The following is a 22,104-nucleotide window of genomic DNA, read 5'->3' on the forward strand; positions in this document are numbered from 1 at the left end:
TATAGTAAATAACAATGTTATTTTAGGTAATAATGCCATAGCTTGTAACAAACCAACTCCTACACCATAAACTAGAAAATATGCAAAATAAAAATATTTTAAAAATTAATTGAAGGTATGAGAGAGCTGTCAAGGTAGCTAAGACTTGATAGGACAAGATCCCTGAGAGGAAAGAAAATCTTAAAGAGTTAGGCTGACATTGTAAAAGTTATTCCCTCAGGGCATTTGTAAATTCTTGGTGCTGGGTGAAAGGTTGAGGATTTAGAATAGACAATGGGCACTTACTAAGACACAGAGAAGCCATCAGAACTTTTGGCAGTTTCCAGAGACAAAAATTGGAATTTGGAGCAGCCAAGGCAGTCAGAATTGAGATGTAATGATCCTGAAGTTCTCTTAACACACTAGAATATACCTGATACTCAGCAATTTTCTCTTTTGAGCTATTTGCCAGATTTGTAAAGTAGCAGGATAAGAGGATAAGACATAAAACAGAAGACCTCTAATAGGCAGAGTAGTATTTTTGGCAGTTCGATGGTACCAAACAGAACCCACCAAAGAGTAGGGATGCTAAACCATACACTAGGATTTCAGGTGAGATTTCAGGAGAGCTAGAGCATAGGAGTGAGGATAAATTAGAAGGAGACTGAGCCTTTCAAAAGTGCAATCCAAGCTTGAGTTGGCCCAGTCCTTGATCTGTCTTTATACTAGCTGCCTTCTTTTTAGTGAAAATGTTTTTATTGATTTTAGAGAGGGGGAAGGAAGAGGGAGAGATAGAGAAACATCAATGTGAGAGAGAAACATCGATTGGCTGCCTCCTACACTCCCCTATCCCCCACCCCCCACAGTGGGGATTAAATCTGAACTTGGGCATGTGCCCTGACTAGAAATCAAACTGGAGACTTTCTGGTACATGCAATGATGCTCAATCAACTAAGCCACACTGGCCACAATAGCTCCCTTCTACAGGAAGACAATATCACCAGCAGAAACACTGTAATTTATTATGAACAATGTTTAGCATTTAATGAAAATTATCAGGCAGACCTAGAAATAAACCCAAAAGAAAAGACAAAAGAAATGGACCCAAATTAAAAAGAAAGAAATGGACCCACAGATGACTGAAGCTTTTAATTTTTGGATATGCAATTTATTATCACTGTGTTTAAAGAAAATAAATGACAAGGTAGAGAATTATACTACAGAACTGGGATCAATAAAAAAGAATCAAATAATTTAGAAAATAAAAAACTTGATTACTGAAAAAAAAAAAAAAACACCTCATAGATGTGTTGAAATGCAGATTGGACAAAGTGGAAAGAAGTAGTCAACTAACTGGTAGGTGAGTGCAAAATAAACAAGCTGAAGTTTGAGAGGAAGAAAAGTACAAGAAAGAGTATAAAAGATATTTGGGACACACACACACAAAAGGCATAAAACCTATGTAATCGGTACCTCAATTGGAAAGAGAGCATGCAGTATCTAAAGAGATTAACAGCTGAGACATTTTCTAGAACTGATAAGAGCATCAACCGTAAACTTGAGAAGCACTAAAATTAACCCTAGCAGGATAAACACAAGAAAAACAAGAACCAAGTACAAGGTGAATCAAAGAAAAATTCTCAAAACCAGCCAGAGAAAATGAAAATAATATATTCAAAAGGGCAAAAGTAAGACTAACAGTGGACTTAATAAAAATAAGAGAATCCAAAACATAATGAAAGATCATCTTTAAGAATATAGCTCTCAATGTAGAGTTCTATACTCACTGAAAGGCAAAATAAAGACATTTTTTTAAACAAACAAAAACCAAGAGAATTCCCACACTACATGTAATACTAAAGGAAGTTATTAGGCAGAAAAAAAATTACAAACTATAGCCATTTCAACTGTGCTCGTATTCAGTGAGCCTTATTGTGCTACTTAAGTGTAATTTAAAAAAAGCAAAAAAAGTAAAGGATTGGGAAAGAAGCAACGAAACCGCTATTGTTCACAGATATTATTATATACATAGAAAATCCAAAAGACATATTATACAAAATGTTCTACAGTTTTATTATGTTGGTTGTTCATTGTTTCTTAGTAAAATATGTGTGAATTTTACTATATGTAATCTATAATTAATATCTGAATTAAATGTCCTTTCAGAAATAAATGCTATGATAGAGCTAACATTTGCCTAGTGTAGGCTGTCTTCCATTTTGCTTTCTAGCAACATGAAAGGTGGGAGTTGAAAAAAGTCTCATTTCTTGACAGGCCTGAGATTACTAAACCATACAAATCATGGCCCACAAATATTTTGTTAGGAATGTGACAGTCCTATGTATGTTGTTCTAAATTATTTTCGACCTCTTGGCTAATGAAAGAACTTTATCTTTTGCAGTTATAACAATCTAAAAATGGAACAGGAGTTAATAACTTAGCTGTTTATATCCATAGTTAAGAAATCTATATTCTTTAAAATCTCAGCTGGTAAGAACTCTTTTCTATGAATGCCATACATGGACATTCTGAAAGATTGCTACTTAATGTGTTCTATCCACACCATGACCAGCCTATGCCAACAAGATCATCATTTAAAGCTGCTTTGGCTATAGTAGAGAAAACATTTTCAAAATGATTTATAATAATGTTTGTAGCAGTAGGAATTGTGATGATGTGCTGACATTATTCTTCCAGCTGCTGAGGTTGTTTTCCTTTAGAGCTGGCATTTTCCTATTCCACTTTCTGTGCTACCAGAACTGCAAATCACAATTGACCTTACCTTACAGAGAACTGAGTGTTTTCAAAGAACATGAAAACTTAACTAGCAAATGGGATGACAAGTTTCTTTAAGGATGTAATAACATGAAGACAAGTAACTTCCAAAATCCCACTTACTTATAATGAAATCACTAAGGGCACGATGAGGTGATTATCTTACATTATAAGCTCCTCAAGGGCAGGAGACTATGTAAAGTAATATGCAGATTACTTGTCTTTGGGGAATGGGTCCTTGGTACTTTGTGACTGATCCAGAAAGAGAAGCATTCACCAAGGCCTGACTTATTTATTTATTTTAAATAAGTCTTTATTGTTGAAAATATTATATATGTCCTCCTTTCCCCCCCATTAACACCCTCCAGCAAAGACTGACTTATTGAAGTAATAGATGCTTAGCTGCTAAAATGTTCTGTTTCCATCATACCACAGGATCACAGAACTTAAGTCAACATTATCAGATCACCTAATACAATTGTTTTTCAAAGTGAGAGATGAAGGATAGGCAGCATTGCTACATCACATAAGTGAGCTTTCTCAACAAATAAACAACCCTACACTACACTCCCCTTCCCCTAGTCTCCATCCCTCCCCACCCCCTTTCTCATACCTCTTTCTTGAGGATGTGTATTTTTTAAAAAAATATATTTTATTGATTTTTTACAGAGAGGAAGGGAGAGGGATAGAGAGTTAGAAACATCAATGAGAGAGAAACATCGATCAGCTGCCTCCTGCACACCCCCTACTGGGGATGTGCCTGCAACCAAGGTACATGCCCTTGACCGGAATCGAACCTGGGACCCTTGAGTCCGCAGGTTGACGCTCTATCCACTGATCCAAACCGGTTAGGGCAATGAGGATGTGTATTCAAATACTCCTCACAGGGACATATCAGGTTGAGGGGAAGGTGTTTTTTAAGAAGGCAGGACTGTATTTACCAAAAGCCCACTCTGTGATTCTGATATGGTAGCACCAAGTCTTCCAGTTGAAAACCTCTGACCTAATCTATTTTCTCCCTTTGAGCAATATTATAACTCAAACAACCTAGAAAGAATTCTGAAAGTATTTAGAAAAGCCTACAATTTATTCTTCAGTGGACCCATTTCATGGCTGCAAAAAGGCCAATGTATAAAATGCATTATTTTCAATTTAGAATAAAAGTCTTACTGTTTTTCCCAATTTTTAGTGATATATTTAGTACGGTACAGGAACTTGAAGAAATTTATACTTTCTATATACACATATGTGTGTGTGTGTGTGTATTCATTTTTTTCAGTACAATCCTTACTATAGTAAGATGTTAATATACAAAGACCTTATTAGTACCTGCTGTCCAGTAGGCAATGAAAATCTGTAGTCTTAATTTTTCTAAAGTTTTATAGATACAGAAATGATTTCCTTGACCTGAGTTCCACCATACCTAACAAGTTCATTCAACATTTATTAAGGGATAAAAATGAACAGAATCATCTTTTCTTTCCTGTTTTTCATCCCCAACTTCTTACTCTTATTACTTTTCAGTGTCCCCTTCACCTTGCCCTCCCCCTACCCCCTTTTCCAAAACTTGGAACTCAATTAGCCTGCAAGCAATGAAACAATGACTGCTATGTGACAAAACCACTGGGATGGATGGATGTAGAGGATGGATATCCAACTGTAATAGAGGTGGCCAAAAAAATACTACATTCACAGGCAACTTAGAGTAGAGGAATTCAGAGAATTACCTTTATAAAATAATAGAAAATGGTTTATAGCCACCATGTCGCAAAAGGAGAAAGGTCTCTGGAATTAAATACTAAGGAACCTAATTTTGTTATATTATTGCTAAATGCCACAAACTTAGTAGTGATCATTTAAAAATAGTCTACAGTGTGAGATTTAAGGAACAATGACTCATAATTAGTGTTATAATAAGTGTGTTCACCATTCTGGAATGTCATTTATGGTAAATTAAGGAACTACTGTCCCTCCCCATCTTCCATTAGTATTTTAATGCTAGGAGGTGGGAAAAGCTGATCCATATTCAAGAGGAAAGGAAGAAAAACAATAACAAATTGGCATCTCTTCTGTAGATTGCCCCACAGGCCAAGCATTTTTATGTTCTTAATCATTATTAAATGACTTAACATGACACCCAGAGCCTGGCGAATGATTGCATCCTGACATGAGAACGAATTACAAATGAAATGAAAGATCAAGCCGTATTAGAGGATTGCCTCTGGGAAATGAAAATCTTTAATTCTCTTTTATTATTGACATTTATTTGGCTGCCATGAATAACAACATAGCAAAGAGATTCAGCTATGCTTGTGCACTGAATAGCTTATCCCAGGGCTCAAAACTGCATTAACATTTATCATGTTTGCTTTTGTAGCTGACACCACTGAACAGATTCTCTATCCATCTTGTATTTATCATGCATTGCAGATATAGTACACCCTCTAATTTAAGTTCATTTTCATATACTAGAAGCAGCAAAGATTACCAGTGTCTGTCCTCAAATAAATTCCTGCTGGTAAGCATTCCTAAGAGGGTTTAATATATTTAATAAGACCAAATTGAGTTGACAAATTCAGTCACAGGAAGAGGATGCTAATTTTAAAGGTTTCAATTTTTGGAAATTTGTGCTAATTCACAAGACACTCGTACAATATGTATCTCTGGAATAAAGCCTTAAAATAAATGTCTCTATAAAGAGCAACCAAATAGCATTTTATGAATCTGAAGGCAGTATGACAATTCTTATGAGGTAAGAAAGTCGGTATGCTTTTCACTTTTCCAAACGGTGTTCACTGCTAAGACAGGAATAGGCCACTAGTATAAAAAGACAGCAATTCAGTTATTATCAACGCAGGGGTATCTTTTCATGACTTATTTATTTTCTCTCTTGTACAAATTAACAACATGGCTTTTCCTGTCACAACAATAAAAGATTATACAGTATGTGGTGTCTTTGCTCACATGATCCTCTTTGACTAGATTGCCCTCCTTTCTTAAATACTTCCTAAAATTCAAGGCTTAGCAAGGATATCAATGTATCTGGGGAAAATAAATCACTTAATACTATATATCTGAATTTTGTTTGAAAAATTTTCTGTCCTTCTGTTTTTTATACTTTTAATTATGAAAAATTTTAAGTGTATATACAAGTGGATGTAATTGCACAATGACCATCCCCATATATTACAATTATTGACTCATGGCGAATCTCCATCTATAACTCCATTTCATTATTTACTATGTATTGTATTATTTTGAAATAAATATCTGAATCTTGCTTTAGACAATTCTAAAATAAGAAAGTTGAAATGAATTAATTCTGGGGTCTCTATTCCCCAAAATTTGACAATAATTTATTCTTTTACCTTTTCAGGCATATTTATTTAGTTCAACAAAAGTTTACTTCATAGCCACTATAAAATCTTTATTGAGGCTTTATTGATTTCCTTCTCTGAGTCAATACAAGTCCATATAATTTTTGCCAATAATTAACAAGTGTAATTACAGTTTCTTGTATTCATATATCAATGTATATTAATTTTATTTCTGAGTTAGATCTCATATCTTAAGTTTTAGTGTTCAGCAGAGTACTGAATAAACACTAAGGTAAAAATTGCTTCTGTTTATAATAAGTATTAATTAACTGATTGATTTTAATCTTAATGGTTCAGACAAAATGGAAAAGGTCTGTATTTTGGCTTCAGTAGTAGGTAGCATCTTATTGACAATATTAATCATTTTTTTTAATTGTTTAAGCTACCATAACTTTTTTTTTAAAAAAAAACATTTTTATTGATTTCAGAGAGGAAGGGAGAGGGAGAGAGAGATAGAAACATCAATGATGAGATAGAACCACTGATCGGCTGCCTTCTGCACGTTCCCTACTGGGGATCGAGCCCACAACCCAGGCATGTGACCTTAACCAGAATCGAACCTGGGACCCTTCAGTCCACAGGCTGATGCTCTACCCACTGATCCATACCAGCCAGGGCAATATTAATCATTTTATTTGATAAAATGTTTGTTGACTAGATAAAATTCCTATTTTATTTCTATGAAAATAGATGACTGTGTAAAAACAGAAGTGAAGTTTTCTTCTTTAAGTTTAAAGCTGATGAAGTAACATATTTGGGTTATATTTGTTCATAGTTGGATATATTTATGTTATTGTAGCACAGGTATTTGGTAATTAAAATGCATGTTTTTCAGGAAAGACATTTCTAGATTGATAATATCTTCAAAATATCACAGTAAAAAAAATCAAGGTAGATTTACTCAACTGATTTTTCTTAAATTATCTTCTTGAAAATATTTTCTAATGAGATAGAAGGTACATATATACTTATTGAAATTATAAAAAAAACTATACAAGGTACATTTTCACAGAAATAGAACAAAAAATCCTAAATTTCATATGGAACCACAAAAGACCAAGAACAGCTAAAACAACCTTGAGAAAGAAGAACAAGTCTGGAGGCATCACATTTCTTGATTTCAAACTATATTACAAAGATACAGTAATCAAAACAGTATGATACTAGCATAAAAACAGAGACACATAGGTCAATGGAACAGAATAGAAAGCCCAGAAATAAACCCGGACATATGTGGTCAATTAATTTATGACAAAGGAACCATGAACATACAATGGGGAGACAATAGTCTCTTCAATAAATGGTGTTTGGAAAATTGGATGGCCACATGCAAAAGAATGAAAGTGCAGCATTCCCTTACAACCTACACAAAAATCACTTCAAAAGACTTAAAAGTAAGACCTGAAACCTTAAAACTCTTAGAAGAAAAGGGGATAAGTTCCTTGACACTGGTTTGGTGACAATTTTTTTGGATTTGACACCAAAAGCAAAGGCCACAAAAGCAAAATAAGCAAGTGGGACTACATCAAACTAAAATCACAATCAAACAAACAAGCAAACAAAGAACACTTCTACACAACAAAAGAAACCATGAACAAAATGAAAAGGCAACCTATGAAATGGGAGAAAATATTTGCAAATCACTTATCTGGTAAGAAGCTAATATCCAATATATATACCTTATACAACTCAACAAAAAACAAACACAAAACCAAACAAAAAAATCAAACAAACACAATCTGAAAGAGCTGAATATTTTCCCATAAAAGACATACATACACAAGGCCAACAGGTACATGAAAAGGTGATCAACATCATTAATCATCAGGGAAATTTAAATCAATACCAAAATGAGATCACCTCACACCTGCTAGAGTGGCTGTTATCAAAAAGACAAGAAATACGTGTTGGCAAGGATGGAAATGGAGAAAAAGGAACCCTTGTGCACTGTTGCTGGAAATGTAAATTGGTGTAGCAACTATGAAAAACAGTGTGGAGTTTCCTCAAAAAATTAAAAATAGAACTACCATATGATCCAGCAATTACACTTCTGGGCATTTCATTGAAGAACATGAAAACACTAATTTGGAATGGTATCTGTACCCTCGTGTTCACTGCAGCATTTTTTACAATAGCCAAGACATGGAAACAACCTAAGTGGTCCGTTTGATGGATGTAGGGAGAAAGAAAATGTATATAGACTTCTACATTTTCTATATACATTTATACATTAAAATTACATTCAGCCATAAAAGAGAAGGAAATCCTTCCATTTGCAACAATATGGATGAACCTTGAAGGCATTATATGCTAAGTGAAATCAGTCAGACAGAGAAAGACAAATAAGGTATGATCTCACTTGCATGTGGAACCTAAAAACTGAACTCATAGATAGAGAACATATTGATGATTGCCAGAAGTGTGTGTTTGTGTAAGCAAAATGAGTTAAGGTGGTAAAAAAAAAGTACGGTGTTTTAAATTAAATATAATAGGAAGAATGTAAACTTTGTTATACATGATTAAGCTCCATAACACTGGTTTTCTCACACAGTTTGCATGTTTTGAATTAAATATGTTAGAAAGGATATAGACTTTTGTTATAAATGATTAATCTCCACAAAAATGGTTTTCTCATACAGTTTGAACATGTACCTGTAGCCATTATAGTGTCATCACTCCCTTGGGTGAAAATCACGACTCGTTGCCTCTTCGAGTTCACCTTTGGCAGAGCTTGGGTCTTTTTGGCTATCTCTTTAATGTCTTCAGTCTGTTAATTGAAAGGAAGAGGAAAAATTTCTCATAACCAGTACAATCAGACAAAGCTTTCTTAGAAGATTAAGGATTTAGACTATCAAGTTTAAAAAATGAGATACTTAAACATCTATTATGAGTTATCATTTAAAAATTTTAACCACACACAAAAGTAAACATCCTCCTATATAATAAAAGAGAAACATGTAAATTGACCGTCCCTCTGCTATGCTCACCAGCCAATCAGAAATGAGTATGCAAATTAACCTCGGCAACTCCCTGGAGACTGACAGCAGGTAGGAGGCAGCTCCCAGCATGGCCTGCTTGGCCATCGCTGCAGCGACCCGGGAGCAGGCAAGTGTGGCCCGCAGGCAGCACCCAGCATGGCCTACTTGGCAGTCGCTGTGGTGTGGAGCAGGCAGGCCCTGCAGAGAGCAGAGAACCACAGGGAGCAGGCCTAAGCCATCAGTAGGACATCCCCTGAGGGCTCCCAGATTGGAGAGGGTGCAGGTCAGGCTGAGGGAACCCCCTCCCCCCCGTGTATGATTTTTGTGCACCAGGCCTCTAGTAATAGTATAATAACCTCCAAGGAGCCCACCATCAAATTGTAAACATTTAAAATTTATTCATTTATACTTTCATCTACCTGCCTTTCATATTATTTTGAAGCAAATTCCAGAGACTATATAACGTCATCTGTAACTGTTTTAGTATGTATCTCTGAAAGATAACTTAACCATAACCATAACTATTATCACATTTAAAAAATAAACACTAATCCCTTAGTATCAGCAAATATCCAGTCAATTTTCAAATTTCTAATAAAAATTTGTAGAGAGAATATTAAACTATTTTAGGGGTGTACAGAGCATGATTATGCTGACTATGGAAATAAAACAGTTAATATAATTCCAAGTTTTTCAAAGAATTAAAATGAGAGAGAGGTGCTAACCGTTTCCTACAGACTTAAATTTTTTTTTAAGAGATAAAGTTAAAAAAATTACAAATTAACTCTAGAAACCCTGATGCTATTTTTCGTATCACACAAGCCATGCATACATTTTTACCTTTTTGTGTGTGTGTTAATTTTCACCTGAGGATATTTTTCCTATTGATTTTTTTAAATGGAGTGGAAGGGAGGAATTGGGGCGGAGGTCAGAGAGAGAGAGAGATATGTTGCTTCCTGGATACACTGTGACTGGGGTGGGATTAAACCTGCAACCCAGGTATGTGTTCTTGACCAGGAATCAAACCCATGAGCCTTGGTAGGCTGATGCTCTACCACCGAGCCACACTGGCCAGGGGAAGTTTTATAACTTAAATGTTCTTGACCTGAAATCTAACTCTTAAGCTATAGGTAGAATTTTTAGAATCATGCTTTCAACAATTTCAAAATCCATGTCTGAATTCAGTGAGCCTCTAAAACAGCCCATGGTTTGCATTTGTTGGTTTATACTCCATCACTGTGCAAGTTTCAAACAGTATGGAGAGAGAAACACAACCAGAGGGAAAAGATATTTGCTTGGCATAAAGGAAGTTAATTAGGATATACAGGATGGAAACATTTAGGTAAGCAAGGCAGACAAGTCATAATAGTTACAAACAACATTAGAAACCATAGAATTTTTAAAGGTATGACAGTCTTTAGTAAAATAGCTGTATGCTGTTTGTTCACTAAATACTAAGAAATTCCAGATGATGCATAAAGTTAGGCTTCTACTATACCTAACATGATAATACCAGAGGACGGCTGTTTCTGAAAAGAAGAGCCACTTGAGGTATAACAATGCTGCTGACCTTTCAAACATGCTGACTATTTCACTTCTGGTTGCTTATTTTAGAACAGAACTAAGCTTGAACTCAGATAAGATGAGAAAAGAAATTCCCTCAGTTTTGGGGAAAGACTATTATAAAAAGACTATTATAAATGACTAGTAACAGCTGAAAGGACCAAAAATGCCATATAACAATGTCTTCACTCTCTCAAATAAATGTATACGTTTAATTAAAATGACTCACATATATTCTCCCAATCGTCTTGCCACACATATATTTTACTACTATAGGGTTTTTTGCTTATGATTGAATACAGTTCATATTTAATAAAGATAAGAGGCAAACTCCAGGAATAGATTCACTTTATCATCTTGGGAGCAGCATCTTATGCATGTTCTGGATGTTTTTTATATAGAGGTTTTTCTTCAAGGTGGTATAAGGAATAAATTAAGAATGAGATTCTATGATTGTCTTTTACCCAACTATGTGGGAAAAAATTTTTTTATGGAGCTTTGTTAACTTAAAGAAACCTTTTATTTATTTATTATTTTTAAAATTGAATTTATTGGTTAATAAAATTATATAGGGTTCAGATATATACTTCTACAATACATCATCTGTGTACTGTATGGTGTGTTTACCACCCCAAGTCGAGTCTCCTTCCATCATCATTTATCCCCCTTTACCCTCTCCCTTCTCCTCCCCCGCTTCCCTCTGGCACTCCCCATACTGTTGTTTGTGTCCATGAGTTTTAAAGAAACCTTTCTTATGTCTCAAATTAAATCCTATAAAACTGGCAATTCAAGATTGAAGTAAACTTTCCAAATATAAAACATAAATCTTTACAGATGGTTACACTTTATGTCTATCCACATCCACAGTTCATACAAAACTCCTTTGTCGCTCTGGGATAACTGGCAGTGAGCACCAAAACTGAACTTCTCTCTAGGCCTTGAGGAGTCACTGCTTTGCCCTCAGGAGTTGCTCCCCATCTAGTATAAAAACTTTTCTTAAAACCTTAATTTTGTCTTTCCAAAGCTACATATTTCTAATTTTGCTGTCACAGCCAGAAGATTATTTTCCCTTATATGTGGGCTAACATATCTTAACACAATGATGAAATTACAAGGGATTTAGAGTATGACACACCTGAACTTGTGCATCTTGAGCAGGTAAATAAACCCCTCTGAGGCTCCATTTCCTCTTGTACATACTAAGAAAATATTTATGGTAGGAGATGTTGGGAGAGAAGTATGCTATAATTGGTGGGTAAAAATTTGGAGATAATCAGGATATTTGCATATTCTCATAATTCCTCCCCTTAAGATATTTATTCATTACAAAAGGAAAAATAGTTATGTTACAGTGAAAGAAACTGACAGACCTAAGTTTACCCTGGTGATCAAATTTAGCAATGCTAAAGTTAGGGGGCAAAATAGGTTATTTGCATAGTCCCAAAATATTGCCCTCAAGATGTTTATTAACTACAATGGGATAATAGTAACTTTACAGAGGATACACTGCAAATACCGCCTTAACACAGTGATCAAGGTGATCATCACCAACAATAAGACATCGGGACATCATGTACGTCCCTGATACTATGCACTGAAAAGGGCCCATCACTTCTGTGATATTTCTGGAAAACATTCATAACATCTACTTAATTATGTAAAAATGTCAGACAACCCAAATTGGGGGACATTCTACAAAATGAGTGATGATTACTCTTTACAAGTATCAAAATCATGAACAAGGAAAGACTTAGAAATTGTCACAGAAGAAAAGAGACTAAGGAGACATGACAATAAATGCATTGTGCCATCCTGGATTAGATTCTGGAACAGAAAAAGGGAATCAGAGGAAACTGGTGAAATCAGAATGAAGACTGAAATTTGGTTATTGGTATTATATCAATGTTAATTTTCAGGATTTGATCATTATGCCTTGCTTATGTAAGATATTAAGATTAGGGGAAGCTGAATAAAAGGTATCTGGGAACTACTATTTTTGTAATTTTTCTAAGCCTAAAATTATTTCAAAATAAAAAGTTAAAAATAACTATTGTGAGGATGAAAGAGGATAAGGTGAAAGAGGTTAATGCAACATTTAGCACATGCTAAGTACTTAATAAATATTAATTTCTTTCTTCTAATAACAATCATTTTTATACTCTCCCAAACTGTCACATCCTGAGGTTGCCCTCCAAATCTCCAAAAAGGGCCTCAAGATTTGAGTAGTGAGAATTCAATTATGTTCTCTAATAAGGAAGGAGAAAAAGGAAAGCGGGGAGGAGAGGTAGAAGAAAGCTCATACAATTTAACTATGAGCCATGTTTAGAGTTCCAAAAGAACTTATTAAATCTTAACTTCTCTAGGCAGTGGTATTACTGTGTCCTCATTTTACAGATGCTGAAACCAAGGGCCATGTATATAGCTCTAAAGTACTCATTAAATCTCAACTACTTTGGGCAGTAGATACTATTACTACAGATGAAAAAACTGAGTCACAGAGAGGTTAAGTAATTTCCTAAGGTCATAACGATACTAAGTGGTGAAGCTAGGTTGAGCATTTACAAAGTGAGACTCCAGGGATTACAGTCCTAATCACTACTCCAAGCTATCCACAGATTATACTACGTCCATGAATTTAAGCAATGTGCTTTCTGTTATCACAAAACTATATAGCAGGTTCATCCTAAATCATTTTTCTGCCACATTCACAAATTATCACTGATCTTGTATTTAAGTTTGGTATTTTTTTCTTAGTTATTCTGGCTTGTATTTTACCCTAGTAAATTTCCTTTTTTATTGGTTTGCAAATAACTTTTCCTTTTCTTTTATTTTTTTTATTGTTGAAACAGACATACCTATTCCTACCCTCCTTTTGTCTACTTCCACCCAGCCTCCATCTCCACTTCCCTCTGGCCATCACCACACTGTTGTCTGTATCTATGGGTTATGCATATATGTTCTTTGGCTAATCTCTTCACCTTCTTTCATCTAGTTCCCTCTACTACCCTCCCTTTTGAATTTCAATATATTTCTTATTTTCCAAAGTCATTTGGAAATCTAATCTCCTCTTCCAAATCATTAGAATATGAGAAAGATTTATAGTTTATATGGTAAAGAGTACGGAACTTGGAGAGCTGAGCTTTGGTTCCAGCCCCATTATGTATTAGCTATGTCACCTTATATAATTCATGTAGCCTATTTTTTATCTGTTAAATTGATATGGCAATACATGTCCTACCTACTTTCAAAGGTGTGTGTGGATGTTAAATGTATTAATGAAATGTTGGAAAAGGTTTTATAAACTATGAAACATTTAAAATATTTTTTTTTATTGATTTCAGAGAGGGAGAGAGAGAAACATCAATGATGAGAGGGAATCATTGATCGGCTGACTCCTGCATGCTCCCGACTAGGGATTGAGTCCACAACCCAGGTATGTGCCCTTGACCGGAATCAAACCCGGAACCTTTCAGTCTGCAGGCCAATGCTCTATTCTCTGAGCCAAATCAGCTAGGGCTGAAGCATTTTATAAATGTTAATCCATTGTATGCCATAAGCATTCGTATATGCAAGCTGCGGACTTTCCCCACACGCCATGTGCGTCTATATATATATAAAAAAAAATGTTTTCCCTAAGTGGCAGCCCTGACCAACTTTAAAATAATTTTTCGTGAGAATTTTCAGCTGAAAATATTCAAGAACACCCAAATTGTGAGTAATATATTTATTTTAATAATATTCATTGCAAAACGATTTTTTAAATTATTTCAAAATATCATGGCATGTGGAGATGGTTTCCGTTTTGGTCGCGTGGCAGTTAACTGGTTAAATTATGCTTCCATTTTCACTAGTGATTATGTTAACAGTTTAAATTTAGCATTGCCCAGCTGGTATGGCTCAGTGGTTGAGCATCGACCTATGAACCAGGAGATCATGGTTCGATTCCTGGTCAGGGCATATGTCCAGGTTGCGAACTCCATCCCCAGTGTGGAGCGTGCAGGAGGCAGCCGAACAATGATTCTCATCATTAATGTTTCTATCTTTATGTCCCTCTCCTTTCCTCTCTGAAATCAATAAAAAGATATTTAAAAAATTTAGCGCTGTCTTTCAAGTGAAAGAATATACTATCTTCATTCTATTTTTAACAAGCGGGGAATGCAAACATTAAACAATACTATCATGATCTACCCATTCCTACAGAATACCAATTGTGGTAACCCTCAGATTGCCTCACTTAACCATGTCATATTCTGTTTTGTTTCCCAAAGAGAAACTCCTATAGTAACTATGGCGTTCACATGATTGGCACTCTCCAGTCTATCTCAGACTCTCTTCTCACTCACTCTGCTCAGTGACACTGACCTTCTGTCAGTTCTTGGAATGCAATACGTAGTACATTCTGCTCTTTCTTGTTTGAGAATTTTTGTACTCTTCTTCCCTCTGAAATTTGTTTCCCTGTTTGTTTTGCTTTTTTATGTCATGGCTAGATAATTGTATTTTTCAAGTTTTACTTTCTATGACCATCTCATTCAAAATAAAAACCCCTCCCACATCCTCCTTCACAATACACTCTCTGGTCATTTCTATCTTGTCCTTCAGGGTTAGGCATGTATCTAGTGCTCAGTAAATATTCGATGAATGAGTAAATGATTAACTAAAGAGAATTAGAAGATCATCTTATCTCTTTCCCTTAATCTGTTTTCAAACTGTCCTCTTACAGGATTCAGTTACCTAGGAAAGAAGCACTATACTCCTTAGCGAGCAGCGCTTGACTTAGTGTCTTATTTCCAGAAACTCTCGGTAATATTCACTGTGTTCTTCATATTTGTGAGAAACACAGAAACCTGAGAAAAATCTTGAAGAATTATTTGGGAATCAAGGTCTCCTGAATCCTCTGTGTGGACTTATCTATCCAGCGCTGATCAATGGAACTCTCTGTGATGATATATATGGTTTATATCTACACTGTCCAATATGGAAGTCTCACTCAAAATGTGTGTAGTGAGACTAAGGAACTGAATTTTAAATTTTACTTAATTTTAATTTAAACAGCCACATGTGGCTAGCGGATGCTGCATTGGATAGCACAGTTCAATACTTTTCTCTCCCAGTGGTATAAGACGACAGTCACTACTGGTCAGAGAAAGCCTGCAAGTCTGGCTGGGACCTCCAGGTAGAGTCAGGGGCTGTGGGGAAAGTTGGAAAAGGGAAAATAATTGCTTTGTTTCCTCAACAATCAGAAGTATTATATCTTAGAAATGTAAAACAAGGAAATTAAAATTTGTTGCCTAGAGTAAAAATAAATGAGTGATCCAGTAGAGAAGGTATGAATTCTGTTTATCATTTGGCACATACTCTGTTGTACAGAGAATGAAAATACAAAAAATATTTGTATTTAGGTTTTGGAGTTGTTTTTTCCACTTTATTTAATTTAAATCCCAATTTTCAATACAGCTTTTAAAAGGCTTCATAATAAAACGTGCTTGTAAGTACCTTATTTTTATGTAGGTTCTAAAAATATAAAGCTTTAATCAGTTTAGCTCAAGATAAGGTAGATTTAAAAACACACTGCAGTCTGAACTGATTTTTTAGAGTAATAAAAGCCTCATGAAACTTTTTACCTTAAGAATTGTCATTTTAAATTCTTAGCAGGTCTGTCATTTAAATCAGCCACTGTGCAATTTTCCTATTATATATATATATATATATATATATATATATATATATATTTTTTTTTTTTCATTCCGCTCTCTTCTGCTTTGTGCTCTGCCCAGCTTCAGTTTTTTATCTCATTCTCCAGTGCCCTCCTAAGCTGGCTCTTCTTACTGAAAAATGCCTAACTCATTTTAAAGATTAAAGATTTTTTTTTAAAGAAAGATTATCTAAAATTTGTAGAAAAGCTAACCAGAATACCATAAACAATGCCGCCAAGGATACTTACTTATGAATAAACACTGGTTATTTTTAGAGGCATTTGGATTGGTCAGTTGGCAGACAGATCACAGTGGCAATACTCAATGGCACTGGGAACTGATTAGGATTTATAATAGAAAATGAGGGTAGGCAGCAGAGCTGGTGGGAAGAAAAAAATGGTCACCTTTCCTTTCTTTTTAATCTTTTCAGTTTTCTCATCTCATTCATGCCCCAAATTTAGAGGTAAAATTTAAGCTGGGAGTGATAAAATACAGACTTTGTCTAGTGTCACACAACTTCTGAGTGCACTGACATACTCCCATAGACATTAAACTGCTAAGATAAAGTGATTTATTTTTGACTCTAAAAATACCAAGTTTTAACCCGTTTTCATATGACTGTGTAATGAACTAAAAAAATAAAAAACAATGGCATTTAAAAATAACTGAATTTTTCTAGATAGCATCCAGTACTTGGGTTATATTTTATTGATAACACTTACTTGAGGTTTTTCTACTCATGGCTCTACTATATTCTGCAATGCTCATAATAGTTTAGAGAACCCATGAAGGGACACATCAAGACTGTGTGCTTTATCTAACATGTCACTGTCAGCATCAACAACAGAGCGGTTTTACTATGTCAAGATGTAATAAGGTATATTATTATAACCATCATCACTTGGTTTATATGTTGTAATCAATTATGGCACATTTATGGTAAATAAAATTATAGAATCAAAGTAAAAACTAATGGAAAGGTTAATATGGTGCTGGTTAGTAGAAAATAGAAAAAATAGTTTGTTGCTAGGATTGAATTTAAACCAGGCATATTCAAAGCATATAATTCAAGGGGGCAATAAAAGTATGAATTAGTTAGCCTTAGTAACCTATTTTAAAAAATTATTACCTAGGCACTAAAGAATCACGATCATTTGTTATGTAACATGTTATCTTTGTAAGCAACTACAAAATTGTTTATTTTCTTGAATCAAAATACATTTTTTTATGTTAGTACAGAAAGTAAGATATAAATTTATGTTCCACAAGCTTTCATTAGTAGAGAATTTTGATGTAACAACAGAGAATATTAATTACTATTAAAATTAAACATCAGTGAAACTCTAAAACATGACTGAAAACACTGACTTATATTCTCATGATTAAAAAATTTGACTTTTAAATTGAATATTCCTGATTACAGTATTTTATATAAATTGCAGTTTGGAAAATTATAAAGCGAAACTTAAATGAGATAAATAAATACTTGGAAATCGTTATTCTTTCTTCTACATGTGATTCAACCCCTATATTCACGAGAATACATATAGTAAAACAAAAAAAGCAAATTCGCAATAAGCTATCGGAGTTCCCAACAATCAGGTATCATAAGGTGAAGTTTCCTGCTCTGATGCAGTTTTTTCACAGAACCTTGAGAATAGACTACTGATACCACATGCTCACTGTCTCCCTCCAAGAAGAGAAAGCAGGATGGTTGCCAAGTCCTAGGATATGGATAATATGCTCATGTACTACTTTGTTGCTCAGTAATGAATCTGCTTTTAGTACATTTAAATAATAGTTTCTTCATAAATTCACACACCTTTCTCTAAAGAGTTCAAAGTGAACTTACTAATATAGCAATCAACACTGAGTATGTAAAGAGTTTCTATATTCCAGCTCTAGTCAGATTAGATTTTTGAAAATTACACTGCTGTGCAACATTCCAAGCTGTGGTACAGAACACAGCATTCTACATAGTTCTGGTTCAATAAATATGATAACCATAAAACTCATAAACTCAGTAAATTCTGTCAATTAACCTGGGTTCAGTTTTTTCTAACCATCGATTGGAAAATGGATAGTCTATAGACAAAAACATGGTCTTGTCTATTATCTTAATTTTGCCAACAAAAAACACATGGAATTTTGAACCTTGACAGAATAATACTTACGTCAAGATAACAGAGTCAGGACTTGAAAATTAAAGACAATTATCGATACTTAGTTTCAAAAAAATGTATATGTGTTTTAAAGCTATCCCCAGCGCCCCCCCCCCCCCCCAAAAAAAAAGAAGGAGAAAAAAGATTCAAACAGGAAGTTTATATGAGCAGGACTTAATCAGTTCCTAACAACTGTTAAGTATAATCTTTTGGAAATTAATTTGCATAATGATCATCTACATAGGGTAGGGCTGAAGTTATTTAAACGACATTACATGCCACTATCTAGTCTTGCTCCACCACTACTTTAGCAGTGAATCCTTATGAAATGTAATGCAGCTAATGAGGTAGCTTTTTAACTGAACGAACTGACAGGCCCCATATCTGCAGAGGCAGCTTGAAACCGTGCCCAACCTCTTGGCTTCCCAAGAGGCTTTTCAAAATTCAATAAATAACATCTGTAGGCGATGTTGGGTGCAGACCTAGCAGAGTGCGTCATAACACTGTGCTGGCAGAACAAAGAAACCATGACGACTGCCAAGTTTCCATGGCAACTGCTGAGAGGCTCTGAGAGTATAATAGCACATCAATCACTGTCCAAAAGAACTTCATTATCAGCTAGAAAAAACCTTTAGGATCTGTTTAGTGTGCAATTGTGGGTTAACTCACCTCAAAGCCTTGCTCTCTAGCAAAAGTGGCAGCTTCCTGAAATAAAAAAAAAAGAACAGTTAATTATAAAGTGCGAGGTAATGAAGAAATAATCCATTTTGAAACTCATTCACAGTCTTCTTTTTACACAATTATCTCAATATACCCACATAGTTCAATTTTTATTCTTACACCAAAAAAGATTTATTTTTCCCTTGGCATAAAAAAAAAAAAAGGGCAACATTATGTCAACATACTTCACAAGTTGGAATAAAGAAGATGTAGTGAATGTTTTTACTGTAGCTGTCACAGTGAGTTCAGGTGTTTTGACCCCATCAAAGAAAGACAATTATTTGAAACCTATGGAACACGCCTGGTGCTTACGTTTTTAATTAAAACAGTATCTTTCAGAAAGCTCTTCTGTAGAAGAATGTCTGCTAGTAAATGTATAGATTAAGAGAAATCACCATTTTGCAATCTCTAATGAAATTTATTTAGGCAAGGATCATCAATGGATGCTAAATTCATTAGGTGAAAGGATGATGGGGAACTGGGTATTTCATGGAATTAAAATGTCACAGATTATGTGTTGATCACGGGGAGCAAACTATAAATTTATAATGGAAGGAACGAGCTGTCATAACCTTAACCCAGTGATTGATCATATCACTTATCATTAATAGTGGGGTCACTAATATTCTATTATGAGACAGTATGAAGTATCCAGCATCACCTATACAGTTTCCTGATGAAATTTTTTTTAATGAATTAATCAAAACTTTAATTATATAACTTGCTGCCTATAGGAAATGCAGAGAATAGGAGAACAAGTTCAATGATATACTGAGAAAGCAAACAGACAAATCCATAGATGGGACATTTTACAGGATAAGTAGCTTGGTCTCTTCAATAAGTCAATTTCATGATAAAGTGGGAGGGGGAAAATGACCAAGAATACTATACAGACCTTAACTTGATTCTGTTTTGAATAAACCAGGTATAAAAGACATTTTGGGGACAACTGAAGAAATTTAAACATTTTAAGAATTAGATAATATTAAGAATTAACAAATTGATAAGAAAAATATCCTTAATTTTTAGCAGTTAGTCCTGAAGTATTTAGGGGTGAAATGACATGATACTTATAATTTACTTTAGAATTTTTAAACAAATTAGAGTGAAGCAAAATGGCAACATATTAATTATATCTAGATGTATTAAGTATTTCTACTTTTTTGACTGTTTGAAAATTATAAGAAACAGTCCAAATAAATCCCTATTTTACTTTGATGTAAGATGACAGGGTAACAAAAGTTGAACATTAAAAATATATAATTAAAATACACAATGTTTTTCTAGAATTAAACATCTTTAGGGTACAATCTGATGAACAATTATTATACACCATAATGCTGTTGCAACAGGGTATCAAATGACAAAAACACTTCTATGCAACCAAATCCTCTCCCTTTCTCTACTCTGCTTTGTGCATGTATTTTAATGTTAGGACTAGTACAGAAAATGGAGGCAATATCACTTTTCAACTCTACTTCCCTCTTGAAAATGAAAAAAACTGCAGACAACTGTCAAGAGCCTCTACATCTTAACTTACATTCCTCCAAAATTATCTCTGCCAAGAGATATTAATAGAAGGATGGGATTTGAGTCCAAGTAGTGAGCAGATCCAACTCAACTGAAACAACGCTGCACCAAACCATGTAAGGCAGAAAGACAGCCAATGTCTCCAGCACAGATTTGGGTCCTATCTACATGTTAAGGAAAACACTGGGGAAAAAGTATGTATGCACGGATGGTCCCATGTATTAATAAAATATAAAGTTAAAGAACCATTTTGAGGGTTTAAAAAGTTTGAAATGGACGATTACAGCTGAACACCGAAGTTGATAGGAAGTGATAAGCTGAAAGTATAACTCCTCAGGCTGTTCACTAGAGAAGCACAGGGTGATCGATTTAGCCTCAGTAATGTAGATGATACAACAGAATTTTGTAGACAACATAGTCAATAATATTTGCTGACCTAGATATCAAGGAAAAGGATGAAGTTCAAAAGATATCAATGTAGTATTTTTCCAAGTTGTCCAATCCAAGAATTAACCAAGCTAATTCTTTTTTTTTTTTTAATCCTCATCTGAGGATACTTTTTCCATTGCTTTTCATAGAGAGAGGGAGGGAGGTAAGGAGGGAGGGAGGGAAACATCAAATGTGAGAGAGACATATCAACTAGTTTCCTCCTGCACGTGTCCCAACTGGGGGTGGGGAGCGAACAGCAACCCAGGTACATGCCCTTACTGGGAATCGAACCCGTGACCATTCAGTGAGCAGGCTGACACTCTAAGCACTGAGCCACACCAGCCAGAGCACCAAGCTAATTCTTATATAAAAATGATAACTGAGCCCTAGCTGGGTAACTCAGTTGGTTAGAGTGTCATCCCAATATGCCCTTGTTGTAGGTTCTACCCCTCCATCCCCAGTCAGGGCACATACTAAAAGCAACCAATGAATTCATGGTAAGTAGAACAACAAATAGATATCTCTCTCTCTAAATTCAATAAATAAAAAAAATTAGAAAAAGATATCCGAAAAGCTCTGTTAGAAATACTTATTTATATGCAACTTTTAGAGGCATGAAAGAACCCCAAAGACCTCCAAGACAAATATGAAGAATCTGTATGACTAAAATTACACTAAGACACAAAAACTCAAAGTTCACATATGGTAGTTAAATTGCTCTTTTAATGTCCAAATTTACTCATACAAACCTAAGAAGTAATTAACTGTGACCTGTTATGGTATAGCAGAACTGACTAATTGCAAGGCACACATATAAATGTCAGATCATTATTCTTTAAGGGAGCCAGGCACTAGGACACTTGTCCATCTGTAAACTATTGCAAGTGCTAACATATTT

General features: G+C 34.7%; 1 protein-coding gene across 2 annotated transcripts in view; it reads right to left on the reverse strand.

Moving 5' to 3' along the window:
• ADK (adenosine kinase) overlaps positions 1–22,104 on the reverse strand; it is a 474,216-nt gene that overhangs the window by 78,260 nt on the left and 373,852 nt on the right. For both annotated transcript variants that reach the window (XM_081105246.1, XM_081105247.1), the window contains exons 8-9: positions 19,197–19,232; positions 8,784–8,898 (exon numbers count right to left, since the gene is read on the reverse strand). In XM_081105246.1, the coding sequence (XP_080961372.1) occupies positions 8,784–8,898; positions 19,197–19,232 (151 nt within the window). The remainder of the gene's footprint in view (positions 1–8,783; positions 8,899–19,196; positions 19,233–22,104) is intronic.

This window comes from Myotis nattereri, assembly GCF_964212035.1.
Source record: "Myotis nattereri genome assembly, chromosome: 13".
Taxonomy (NCBI): Eukaryota; Metazoa; Chordata; class Mammalia; order Chiroptera; family Vespertilionidae; genus Myotis; species Myotis nattereri.